Source organism: Oncorhynchus gorbuscha, linkage group LG02, assembly GCF_021184085.1.
Source record: "Oncorhynchus gorbuscha isolate QuinsamMale2020 ecotype Even-year linkage group LG02, OgorEven_v1.0, whole genome shotgun sequence".
In the NCBI taxonomy this organism is placed as follows: domain Eukaryota; kingdom Metazoa; phylum Chordata; class Actinopteri; order Salmoniformes; family Salmonidae; genus Oncorhynchus; species Oncorhynchus gorbuscha.
The window spans coordinates 49667518-49681027 of record NC_060174.1 but is presented as its reverse complement, the minus strand read 5'-3'; the positions used below and the strand labels follow the sequence as shown (position 1 = coordinate 49681027).

Sequence of the window (13510 nt, the reverse complement as noted above, 5' to 3'; positions counted from 1 at the left end):
AGGGCTGCAGCAGTGATGTGCATATTCAAATTGGGCTTTCAGGAACGCTCAAGGAGCTAAATGAAATGAGAGGGGGAAAAGAAGATAACAGTACCGTCAGCACGTACACTAGGGTCAGACCACACGCTTCTGGAGTTTAGAAAAAAGCACTTAACTCAAACCAGAGAACCCACAGCTTATGTCATCTGCCCTTCCATTCAAAGGATCTAGCGTATGATTGTTTGAGGAATGAAAAAGCCATTTTGGCGTCGGCGGGCGTGAAAGAGAGTGCCTGTCCTGTAGCATGGCCCCGCGTTGTCAAAGCCTCCGAGGGTCACCAAGGTCAGGGGAATTATGATTTGACGAGCGCTCTGCCCGATGTCTGAAACAACGATACAGCCTCGCTGCTCATTGGAGAAGTGCCATGGTTCCATATTCCCGGCTGACCTCTGGATAAAGCGGCCCTTTTTTTCGGCGATAATGAAACTGGATAGCTCTGAGGTGAGACATGAATGTTTTGTTAACAGAGGAATATCTGTGTCGTTTGGTTAGAGAGGTACATCTTGGGAAGATGAGGGTCTTGGTGTATGAGAGCCTCACCTAGGCCAATCTCTTACAGCTTGTCGTGGCTTTATCAGACTGGGCCCAGGTGCCATAAATGCAATAGGCTATCAACAAAATGGATGCTGTCAGGAAGAAGGGAATCGAAAGGCAGAGAAAGCATCTTAATGCTATTCTGATATGTCCTTCAGAGCTCGCTTTACATAACACTAATGGCAATGACATATCACCTGTCAAGACAAAGTCACCATGAGAGTAGCTAGAGGGGTGCTCTCATTTTATCTATCAGGGCTCTAACTCCTCTAGCTCCATAATGAGACAGGGTGCAGGCCAGGCAGCAGGCTCTTAGCCAGCCTGCCAGCTTTAAGTTGGCCCCTAGCACAGTCAGTGTAGTCAGCTCAGCTTTTCCCATTAAGACTGTCTGAGCCTCGACCTAGGTCGGGCAAAACTAAACATGGCGGTGTTCGCCTTAGCAATCTCACTGGCATAAAAACTTCCACTTCCATGGTGCGTCAATCTAAGTTACATAACAAAACAAATCCACATCAAAATCAGTTTAAGCTAGAGATATGTTTTTTTTTTTTGTATTGGATGAGACACGGTTTGACCGACTGGAGGAGACTCTCACTAAGGTGTCCGGAGTCTCGCCTGAGGTCGATACCGTTGATGTCAAAACAAATGTTATTGGTCACATACACATATTTAGCAGGTGTTATTGCGGGTGTAGAGAAATGCTTTTGTTCCTAGCTCTACCAGTGCAGTAATATCAAACAGTTCACAACCATACACTCATCTCAGAGTAAAAGAATGGAATTAAGAAATGTATTAATATTTGGATGAGCAATTGGCATTGACAAGAATACAGAAGAAGGCAGTATATACAGTTGAAGTCGGATGTTTACATAGACCTTAGCCAAATACATTTAAACTCAGTGTTTCACAATTCCTGACATTTAATCCAAGTAAAAATTCCCTGTCTTAGGTCAGTTGGGATCACCACTTTATTTTAAGAATGGGAAATCTCAGAATAATAGTAGAGAGAATGATTTATTTCAGCTTTTTTTCATTCATCACTTTCCCAGTGGGTCAGAAGTGTACATTAGTATTTGGTACCATTGCCTTGAAATTGTTGAACTTGGGTCAAACGTTTCAGTTAGCCTTCCATAAGCTTTCCACAATAAATTGAGTGAATTTTGTCCCATTCCTCCTGACAGAGCTGGTGTAACCGAGTCAGGTTTGTAGGCCTCCTTGCTCGCACACAGTTTTTCCAGTTTTGCCCACACATTTTCAATAGGATTGAGGTCAGGGCTTTGTGATGGCTACTCCAATACCTTGACTTTGTTGTCCTTAAGCCATTTTGCCACAACTTTGAAAGTATGCTTGGGTTCTATGTCCACTTGGAAGACCCATTTGCGACCAAGCTTAAACTTCCTGACTGATGTCTTGAGATGTTGCTTCAATATATCCACATAATTTTCCTACCTCATGATGCCATCTATTTTGTGAAGTGCACCAATCCCTCCTACAGCAAAGCATCCCCACAACATGATTCTGCCACCCTCATGCGTCACGGTTCGGATGGTGAATGATCTTTGTCCCCATGTGCAGTTGCAAACCATAGTCTGTCTTTTTTTATGGCTGTTTTTGAGCAGTGGCTTCTTCCTTGCAGAGCGGCCTTTCAGGTTATCTCGATATAGGATTTGTTTTACAGTGGATATAGATACTTTTGTACCGGTTTCCTCCAGAATCTTCACAAGGTCTTTTGCTGCTGTTCTGGGATTGATTTGCACTTTTCGCACCAAAGTACGTTCATCTCTAGGAGACAGAGTGTGTCTCCTTCCTGAGCGGTATGACAGCTGCGTGGTCCCATGGTGTTTATACTTGCTTACAATTGTTTGCACAGATGAACGTGGTACCATCAGGCATTTGGAAATTGCTCCCAAGGATGAACCAGACTTGTGGAGTCTACAATTGTTTTCTGAGGTCTTGGCTGATTTCGTTTGATTTTCCCATGATGTCAAGCAAAGAGGCACTGAGTTTGAAGGTAGGCCTTAAAATACATCTTCAGGTACACCTCCAATGGACTCAAATGATGTAAATTAGCCTATCAGAAGCTTCTGAAGCCATGACATCATTTTCTGGAATTTTCCAAGCTGTTTAAAGGCACAGTCAACTTAGTGTATGTATAGTATAGTTGGGGACGGTACCAGAGGTTACAGGAGAGAGTTCAGTTTTGATCCCCACTTGGACACACACAGCAAGACCCGGAGCTCAGAAGACGGTATCCGGAGAGGGTCCCGGAGGCTCTGCTGAGTGGGAGCCATTCGAGGAGTCGGAAGGACATCCCGAACCGACAGTCGGCAGCGCCAAAGGACCGTAAACACGTGTAGAGACAGCCTGGGTAGGGCCGACCCGCCAATGACAACCCCCAGGTAGATGGAGACCAAAGGAGGTTTGAGAGGAGTCGATGCCCTCAGAAAGTCCCGAAAGCGAGGTGGGTCACGCAGTGGACTACGTCACCTCCTGTTGGACACACCACGAATCAACTGCACCCATGGTCCCGGTGAAGGTTGACGGACACGGAAGCTCTATTAGACTCCGGAAGTATGGTTACCCTCGTAACCACAAGCCTGCTGAAACAGGAGACTGAACGTGGTAGGGAGACGTCAATTTTCTGTGTTCACAGGGACACAAAGCGGTATTCAACCGTATGGGCCAACATCGTGACGCCACAAGGGAACTGCCAGATGATGGTGGGTGCAGTACCAGACTTACCGGTACCTGACTTACCGGTACGCTCAAACAAATGCTGCGGAAGGTAATCGAACAGGATCGTAAGAACTAGGACCAGCTACTACCCCACCTAATGTTCTCAATATGAGAAGTACCCCAGTCCTCCACAGGGTTTTCCCCTTTTGAACTCCTCTACCTGGAGGAGGCCACGCGGCCTACTGGACCTCGACAAGGAGGTGTGGGAAGCCCAACCGACCCCCTTACGCAGTGTGGTAGAGCACATGGAGACGATGATGGAGAGGATGACAGCCATATGGCCAGTCGTGAGGGAACATATGGAGAAGGCCCAACGCGCCCAAGCCCAGATCTACAATCGGGGAGCCCAGCCCTGAGAATTCCAGGTGGGAGACAGGGTGTCGGTCTTGATTCTACTCTGTCTGATCTGTGTAAACGTTTTGAACCAACCCCCCTGGACTGCCACAGTATGTAAACTTCCGACTTCAACTGTAAATAAAGTGCATTCGGAAAGCATTCAGACCCCTTCACTTTTTCCACATTTTGTTACGTTACAGCCTTATTCTAAAATTGAGACACCTGAAACCCCACCTCTTTAAGGAATACCTAGGATAGGATAAGTAATCCCTCTCACCCCCCCCCCCCCCCTAAGTTTTAGATGCACTATTGTTAAGTGACTGTCCCACTGGATGTCATAAGGTGAATGCACCAATTTGTAAGTCGCTCTGGATAAGAGCGTCTGCTAAATGACTTAAATGTAAATGTAATGTAAATGTTTATTTTCCCTCATCAATCTACAAACAATACCCCATAAAGCAAACATTTTTGCTACATTTTTCCAAATGTATCATAAATACATGACTGAAATATTACATTTACATAAGTATTCAGACCTTTGACAGCGATTACAGCCTCAAGTCTTCTTGGGTATGACACTATAAGCTTGGCACACCTGTATTTGGGGAATTTCTCCCATTCTTCTCCACATATCATCTCAAGCTCTGTCAGGTTGGATGTGGAGTATCACATCTTGTTTCTCATGGTCTGAGAGTCCTTTTCGTGCCTTTTGGCAAACTCAAAGTGGGCTGTCGTGTATTTTACTGAGAATCACCTTCGGTCTGGCCTCTCTACCTTAAAGGCCCGATTGGTGGAGTGCTGCAGAGATGGTTGTCCTTCTGGAAGGTTCTCCCATCTCCACAGAGGAAGTCTGGAGATCTGTCAGAGTGACCATCGGTTTCTTGGTCACCTCCCTGACCAAGGCCCTTCTCCCCCGATTGCTCAGTTTGGCCGGGCGGCCAGCTCTAGGAAGAACCTTGGTGGTTCCAAACTTCTTCCATTTAAGAATGATGGAGGCCACTGTGTTCTTGGGGACCTTCAATGCTGCACACATGTTTTGATACCCTTCCCCAGATCTGTGCCTCGACACAATCCTGTCTTGGAGTTCTACGGACAATTCCTTTGACCTCATGGCTTGGTTTTTGCTCTGACATGCACTGTCAACTGTGGGACCTTATTTAGACAGGTGTCTGCCTTTCCAAATCATGTCCGATCCATATAATTTACCACAGGTGGACTCCAATCAAGTTGTAGAAACATCTCAAGGATGATCAAAACAGGCTTGACCTGAGCTCAATTTCGAGTCTCATAGCAAAGGGTCTGAATACTTACGTATTTCTGTGTTTTATTTTTTTTAAATAAATGAGCTAAAATGTCTAAAAACCTGTTTTCACTTTGTCATTATGGGGTAATTAATACATTTTAGAATAAGGCTGTAACGTAACAAAATGTCGAAAAAGTGAAGGGGTCTGAATACTTTTCCGAATGCACTGCTTGCTACCTCTTTGTGATGTAATTCAGAAACACAATGTCAAACTTTCAATGCTATTGCAGACGACACATACATTGCAAATAAACGTGGTGAAGCCCCAAAACTGCCTGGCATGGCGGTAAGCGTTTTATTTTTAAACTCGGACAAAACAGAGATGCTAGTTCTAGTTTTCTTGAAACAACGACATCTGCTGTTGGATCTGACAATGAAACTTCATGGATTGTACATTTGTCTCAAATAAAACTGTGAAGGTCCTCGACCTTACTCTTGTTGGGTTCGGCACTTGGACCCGTGCCACGTCTCCTGTGAGAAAATGTTGTTCTCTACGGATGTTGCAAAGCATGAACCTGCAGGAGCGATTCACTGTTTTGATGTTTACAGAGAACAACAGGGATCTTTGCTCCAGGGATCTTTGCACTTTGGGAGTTGTCAACCGTGATGAAGAGGTCTTAGAGTGGGCAGGCTTTCCCCAGGAGGAAGAGCAGCTCCATCTTGTTGAGGTTGAGCCTGAGGTAGTGGGCCAACATCCAAGCTGAGATATCTGCCAGGCACACAAAGATGCATGTCGCCAACTGGGTGTCTGAAGTGGGAATGAGAAAAGTAGTTGAGTGTCATCTGCATAGCAATAATTGGAGTTACCGTGTGAGGATATGATGGAGCCGAGTGACTTGGTGTGTAGAGAAAAGAGGAGAGGTGCTTAAAACCGAGCCCTGGGGGACACCAGTAGTGAGAGCACGATGTGCAGACACAGATCCTCTCCATGCCAACTGGTAGGAGCGACCTGTCAGTTAGGATGCAATCCAGGAGTGTGCAGAACCTGAGATGCCCATCCCTGAGAGGGTGGAGAGGAGGATTTGATGGTTCATGGTGTTGAAGGCAACAGATAGATTTAGGAGGATGAGAAAAGAGAAGAGATTCAGCTTTGGCAGAGCAGAGAGCCTCCGTGACACAGAGGAGAGCAGTCTCAGTTGAGTGACTCATCTTGAAGCCTGACTGGTTAAGGTTAAGAAGATTGTTCTGAGTGAGATAACGAGAGAGCTGGTCAGAGATAGCCCGCTTTGGAAAGAAAAGAAAGAAGAGATACTGGTCTGTAATTCTTTGATCAGAGGGGTCGAGTGTTGGTTTCTTGAGGAGGGGAGCGACTCTGGCCATCATTACATCAGAGGGGACGCAGCCATTGGTGAGGGATGAGTTGATGAGGGAAGTGAGGAATGGGAGAAGGTCTCTCCAGAGATGGATTCTAGAGGGTGGCTGGACATCACTAGTTGCAGGATTTCATCTGGAGAGAGAGGGGCAAAAGGGTCAAGGAGTAGGGCAGTTCTGTGTGAGTGAGACCAATGGACTCCGTAAGCTGAGTGAATGAGGAGCGGATGTTGTCAACCTTTTTTCCAAAGTGGTTGACACAGTTGTTCACAGAGAGGGAGGAGGGATGGGGAGGTGGAGGATTAAGGAGGGAGGATAAGGTGGAAAATAGTTTCCCAGGGTTGGAGAAGAAGAGCATGTAGAGAGGAGGGAGTGGAAGGGTGATAGGTCCTCTGGAAGTTTAGTTTTTCCTCCATTTCCACTCAGCTGCCCACATCCCTGTTCTGTGAGCAGGAGGAAGGGTTGAGCCAGCCGGGAGGAAAGAGGAGAGTGGGAGTTAAATTAGGTGGAAAGGAAAGTAAGTTCAAAGAGGCAGTCAGAAGACAGGAGGGAGAAGGATTTAGCAGAAGGGAGAGGTGATAGAATATAAGAGGAGAGAGTAGTGGGAAAAAAACAGTGAAGATTGTGACGGTGCATGACCATCTGGGTAGGGGCTGAGTGGGTAGGGTTGGACGAGAGTGGGAAGGAGAAAAAATAAACAAAATAGTAATTAGAGACCTGGAGGGGATTGGAGTGAGATTGGTAGGCTAACAGCCTCTAGTAAAGATGAGGTCAAGCTTATTGCCTGCCTTGTGAGTGGGAGGGGACTGGGAAAGGGTGAGGTCAAAAGAGGCAAGGAGAGGGAAGAAAGAGTTTGAAAGAAATGAATTGAAGTCAGGCTTCGGGACGTTGAAGTCGCCCAGTATGATGAGTGGTGAACCATCGTCGGGAAATGAGCTTATCTAGGTGTCAAGCTCATTGAGGAACTCTCCAAGGGCACTTGGTGGATGATAGATGCCAACAATGTTAAGCTTGAGTGGCAGTGACAGTGTGACAGTGACAGCATGGAATTCAAATGAGAAGATGGGCAGGTGAGAGAGGGGGAAAATTGAAAATCTCAGTTTAGGAGACATAATAATAATAATAATAATAATAATAATAATAATAATATATAATAATATATGCCATTTAGCAGACGCAGATCCAAATTGACTTACAGTCATGTGTGCATACATTCTACGTATGGGTGGTCCCGGGGATCGAACCCACTACCCTGGCGTTACAAGCGCCATGCTCTACCAACTGAGCTACAGAAGGACCACAAGATTCACTAGTGGGGCCTGTTTGGGACAGGAGGGTTCAGTAAGAAATGTAATGTGTAGAAGAGATTTGACTCGGTCAAGTAGGTAGTCGTGCTAGTTGCTCACTATCCATCTGGCCACAACAGAAAACAAAAATGAACATCCCGGTAAATCCTCAGTGTTTTCAGGTTGATACCTACTGAACACAACTCTTGTTTGTTCACTCGGCTGTTCGTCACCGCTTCCAAGGACCATTCCCACGCCCCTGGTTAGCAGTCTGGTTACTACCCCAGGGGTGATGAGGGTTACCCATCAGTCGTGAAGGGAACGTGTGGCGCCCCAGCCCCATGTTCTGCTGCTGAAGGCCCCATAGACAGGACTCTGACCACCCTGCCTGGCCCATCCTACATGAGTAGTAGCAGTGTTCTCATGGGTAATCTATGTCTCAGCCTTGTTGACCACCGATTGGCAGTTCCAAACACTGCCGGAGACTAGGAATTGAACATGGGTTGTGCAGGAAGGGTACACTAGATTAGAAGGGTTGCAGCCACGGAGTGGGGAGTTTCTGTAAAACCTACAGGTAGAGGAGTGAACCGGAAATCACACATACTTGACAAAACTACACAATAGCAAAATCTGATAATCTGAAATATCTTGTTTCGGCGACAGTCTTCATGTTGGGCAACAACGCGATGAAAAACTAGGGGAGATTGAAGTACTTACACTAATTGCTGATTGCCTAGCAGAGGTGAAGAAAAATACCCCCTCCAACTGACATACCCACCAATTATCAGAAAGCTCTCACAAATTCCCTTGAAACCAGTTGAAGTCAATGGTCCAACACTTCAAAGTCACAAGTACTGAGCATTCAGCAGCTCAAAAAGCAATGATTAGGCTGCTAGCTAGAAAGAGGCAGCATGTAACTAGAAAGGTCTTAGCCAGACTATATCAACAACAACACTTACTGAAAGACAAAAATAAACTTTGGCTACTCTTGCAGAGATGAGTTGTCTTCCCAGGCAATAGATGAGCACTGATCGGGTGACAGCCCTGTAATGTGTATACATGTATGGGAGAAGTCACTCAACCTCCCTGTAATGTGTGTGTTTGGGAGAAGCTACTCACCCTCCCTGTAATGTGTGTGTTTGGGAGAAGCTACTCACCCTCCCTTTAATGTGTGTGTTTGGGAGAAGCTACTCACCCTCCCTGTAATGTGTGTGTTTGGGAGAAGTCACTCACCCTCCCTGTAATGTGTGTGTTCGGGAGAAGCTACTCACCCTCCCTGTAATGTGTGTGTTTGGGAGAAGCTACTCACCCTCCCTGTAATGTGTGTGTTTGGGAGAAGTCACTCACCCTCCCTGTAATGTGTGTGTTCGGGAGAAGCTACTCACCCTCCCTGTAATGTGTGTGTTTGGGAGAAGCTACTCACCCTCCCTGTAATGTGTGTGTATGGGAGAAATCACTTACCCTGGCCAGGGACACAGTGTCACTCTTCAGGGACAGCAGATCACAGCAGGCCAGTAGGTCCCCCCCTTCGATGAGGCTGGGACTGAGGTCTGCACTGAAAGGGCTGGGGCTGAGGTCTAAAGTGGTCACTGGAATCATGGCTGCGATTGCTAGTTCTTGTGGTCTCTCTGGTCCTGTTGGTATCTCTGGCCTCTCTGCTGGTGTCTGTGGCCACAGTGGTCCAGCCTCCACTCTCTCCGTTACCCCTGGCGCGGTCTCTCCACCTTGATTCACCACTGGCCCCCGGCTCTGATAACACACAGGAGAAAATACATTAGTCAATGGGGAAACACACACGCACACTTGGATACAATATTCCAAACGTTTGGTTTTTAAGAACCGCCCTATCTATGGAGTAGTGGCAGTCAGTGCCATTTTAAGATGACGGAGGATGATAAAAAAATATATATGTATGAGCATAGACTGTGACGAATACAACTGGTGTCGACCTTACAGTGAAACACTTACTTCACAGTAAATACCTGTTGTATTTGGTGCATGTGACAAATAAAGGCCATGCTCAAAAAAATGTAAAGAATCATCCTCCATCAACTCATCTTAAACGGCACTGACAAACACTGCTCCAAAGATGGGACAGTACTTAGAAACAAAACGTTTAGGATATTGCATCCAAGTGTGATTCTATGTTTTTCTATTACAGCTTATTGGATAACAGTCAGTCATATTCCATTCACCCAGCTCAATGTAACATCGATAGGTTTAGACTACTACATGACTACTACATGGGTCTATGTTCCATAGACCCATGATGAGGTTACTACAACCTAGAATGAAAGTTTATAACGTAGGGGCAAATGTCGAAAGTATTTTGAGTAATCAAGGTGACAGACAGTGACACATTCAAGACCGCCTTGCACACTCTTCCCTGCATCTAGCTGATCTAGGGTGTAATCATTAGTCCAACCGTTGCAAATTTGAGTTTCTATTGTACAAATTCAGTTTATGTTTATCCCTGCTTCGTTCTGTTTGCTTCCGTTTAAGAAATGTTTTTCATTACAATCGGTGGAATGAATACACCCCGATCAAACGCAAACACAGTTCACTTTCATAGCAGCCACATAAAAACAGCATGATCACTTTGTTCGTTGTATATACAGTGCATTCAGAAAGTTTTCAAACCCCTTGACTTTTCCCACATTTTGTTACGTTACAGCCTTATTCTAAAATGTATTAAATTAATTGTTTTCCTCATCAAATCTACACACAATACCCCATAACGACAAAGTGAAAACAGGTTTTTAGACATTTCTGCAAATGTATTAAAAATAAAAAACAGAATGACCTTATTCACTTAATTATTCAGACCCGAAATTGATACTCGAAATTGAGCTCAGGTGCATCCTGTTTCCATTGATCAACTTGATTGGCGTACACCTGTGGTAAATTCAATTGATTGGACATGATTTGGAAGGCACACACCTGTCTATATAAGGTCCTAAGACAGGATTGTGTCGAGGCACAGATCTGGGGAAGGGTATCAAAACATGTCTGCAGCATTGAAGGTCCCGAAGAACATAGTGGCCTCCATCATTCTTAAATGGAAGAAGTTTGGACTCTTCCTAAAGCTGACTGAATGGGAGAAACTCCCCAGATACAGGTGTGCCAAGCTTGTAGTGTCATACCCAAGAACACTTAAGGCTGTAATCGCTGCCAAAGGTGCTTCAACAAAGTACTGAGTAAAAGGTCTGAATACTTGTGAAAATATTATATTTCCATTTTTCTTTTTGATAAAATAGCAAAAAAGTCTAAACCTGTTTTGCTGTCATTATGGGGTATTGTGTGTAAATTGATGAGGGGAAAAAACAATTATTCCATTTTAGAATAAGGCTGTAACGTATCAAAATGTGGATAAAGTCAAGGGGCACCGAATACTTTCCGAATGCAGTGTATGACTTCTTCTTGCAACTATCGACACGCTCTCCTCCTCTCACATTTTTCCTTCACTTTTGGACTTCAGTGCACAACACATCAGCTGTCTGTGACCAGGCGAAAAAAAAACTTTCCAAGCCAAACCTTCATATCATGACTGCTAACCGCTACACACAGCCTACATCGTTGTCATGTCATAGCCAACATAGGTACTAGAACTAACATGTTAGTTAGTAAACCCGCTACAATCATGAAGTACATTGTACAGTCAGAAAGCAGTTTAGCAGTTTCACCGGCAGGCCCAGTGGCAATAAATGAATCAATCCAAACACTTACCTTGACTTGGAAGAGTTCCAGTGTTGGATAGCCATAGCCAGCTAGCTAAAATAGCATCCCTCTCTGTTTGAGCCAGGTGTTTGAGTAGGCTAAACCAGCAAGCTGCATTTGCTAGCTAAGTAAGTGAATGTGAAAGTTTAAAAAAAATATAACAAAATCTCTCTCTCACTCTTGCTTCTTAATTTTGGAGGAAATTAATTTGTTCAAAACTGTTAAACTATTGTCTTTCTCTGTCTTTGAGTCAACTACTCATCACATTTTATGCACAGCAGTCCTAGCTAGCTGTAGCTTATGCTTTCAGTACTAGATTAATTCTCCGATCCTTTGATTGGGTGGACAACAAGTCACAGTTCATGCAGCAAGAGCTCTGATAGGCTGGAGGACGTCCTCTAGAAGTTGTAATAATTACTGTGTAAGTCTATGGAAGGGGGTGAGAACCATGAGCCTTATGGGGTTTGTATTGTCAATGTACCCAGGAGGACAGAAGCTATCTGTCCTCCGGCTACACCATGGTGCTACCCTACAGAGTGAGGCTACTGTAGACCTCCATTGTGACATGAATACATTTAGTATAGTTTTCCTCTAAAAGGATAACTTCTTTAATGTTTCTGTCATGTTTTGTCATTGATTATCATGTCTTGTCCCTGTGCTTCCCCTTCTATTAGTTTCCCTCTGCTGGTCTTATTAGGTTCTTTCCCTCTTTCTATCCCTCTCTCTCCCCCTCCCTCTCTCACTCTCTCGCTCTCTCTTCTCTCTATCGTTCCGTTCCTGCTCCCAGCTGTTCCTATTCCCCTAATCAATCATTTAGTCTTCCCACACCTGTTCCCGATCCTTTTCCCTGATTAGAGTCCCTATTTCTCTCCTTGTTTTCCGTTCCTGCCCTGTCGGATCCTTGTCTATAATTCACCGTGCTGTGTCTATGTATTGCCCTGTCGTGTCGTGTTTCCCTCAGATGCTGCGTGGTGAGCAGGTGTCTGAGTCTGCTAGGTTCAAGTGCCTTCCCGAGGCAACCTGCAGTTCTTGATCAAGTCTCCAGTCTGTTCTCGTCTTTACGAGTAGTATTATGCCTTTTGTTTTGTAAAGTATCTTTACTGGATTAAAAACTCTGTTTTCGCCAAGTCGCTTTTGGGTCCTCATTCACCTGCATAACAGAAGGATCCGACCAAGGAATGGACCCAGCGACTACAGATGCTCGTAACACTGCCGTCGAGATCCAAGGAGCCATGCTCGGCAGACACGAGCAGGAATTGTCTGCTGCTCGCCATGCCGTGGAGAACCTGGCCGCTCAGGTTTCCGACCTCTCTGGACAGTTCCAGAGTTTTCGTCTCGTGCCACCTGTTACTTCCTGGCCTGCCGAGCCTCCGGAACCTAGGGTTAATAACCCACCTTGCTACTCCGGGCAGCCCACGGAGTACCGCTCCTTTCTCACCCAGTGTGATATTGTGTTCTCTCTCCAACCCAACACATACTCTAGCGAGAGAGCTCGGGTTGCTTACGTCATTTCACTCCTTACTGGCCGGGCTCGAGAGTGGGGCACAGCTATCTGGGAGGCAAGGGCTGATTGTTCTAACAATTACCAGAACTTTAAAGAGGAGATGATTCAGGTTTTTGACCGTTCAGTTTTTGGTGGGGAGGCTTCTAGGGCCCTGGCTTCCCTATGCCAAGGTGATCGATCCATAACGGATTACTCTATAGAGTTTCGCACTCTTGCTGCCTCTAGTGACTGGAACGAGCCGGCGCTGCTCGCTCGTTTTCTGGAGGGACTCCACGCAGTGGTCAAAGATGAGATTCTCTCTCGGGAGGTTCCTTCCAGTGTGGACTCTTTGATTGCTCTCGCCATCCGCATAGAACGACGGGTAGATCTTCGTCACCAAGCTCGTGGAAGAGAGCTCGCATCAACGGTGTTTCCCTGCTCCGCATCGCAACCATCTCCCTCCTCTGGCTCAGAGACTGAGCCCATGCAGCTGGGAGGTATTCGCATCTCGACCAAGGAGAGGGAACGGAGGATCACCAACCGCCTGTGCCTCTATTGCGGATTTGATGGACATTTTGTCAATTCATGTCCAGTAAAATGCCAGAGCTCATCAGTAAGCGGAGGGCTACTGGTGAGCGCTACTACTCAGGTCTCTTCATCTAGATCCTGTACTACTATGTCGGTCCATCTACGCTGGACCGGTTCGGGTGCTACATGCAGTGCCTTGATTGACTCTGGGGCTAAGGGTTGTTTCATGGACGAAGC

The 13510-nt window shown here is 45.7% G+C and overlaps 1 protein-coding gene across 1 annotated transcript in view; it reads right to left on the bottom strand.

Annotated features, from left to right (window-relative positions):
* Positions 1–13510, bottom strand: part of LOC124003772 — a 61606-nt gene that overhangs the window by 32740 nt on the left and 15356 nt on the right. Inside the window, exon 3 of the mRNA XM_046312342.1 lies at positions 9007–9294. Coding sequence (XP_046168298.1) covers positions 9007–9294 — 288 coding nt within the window. The remainder of the gene's footprint in view (positions 1–9006; positions 9295–13510) is intronic.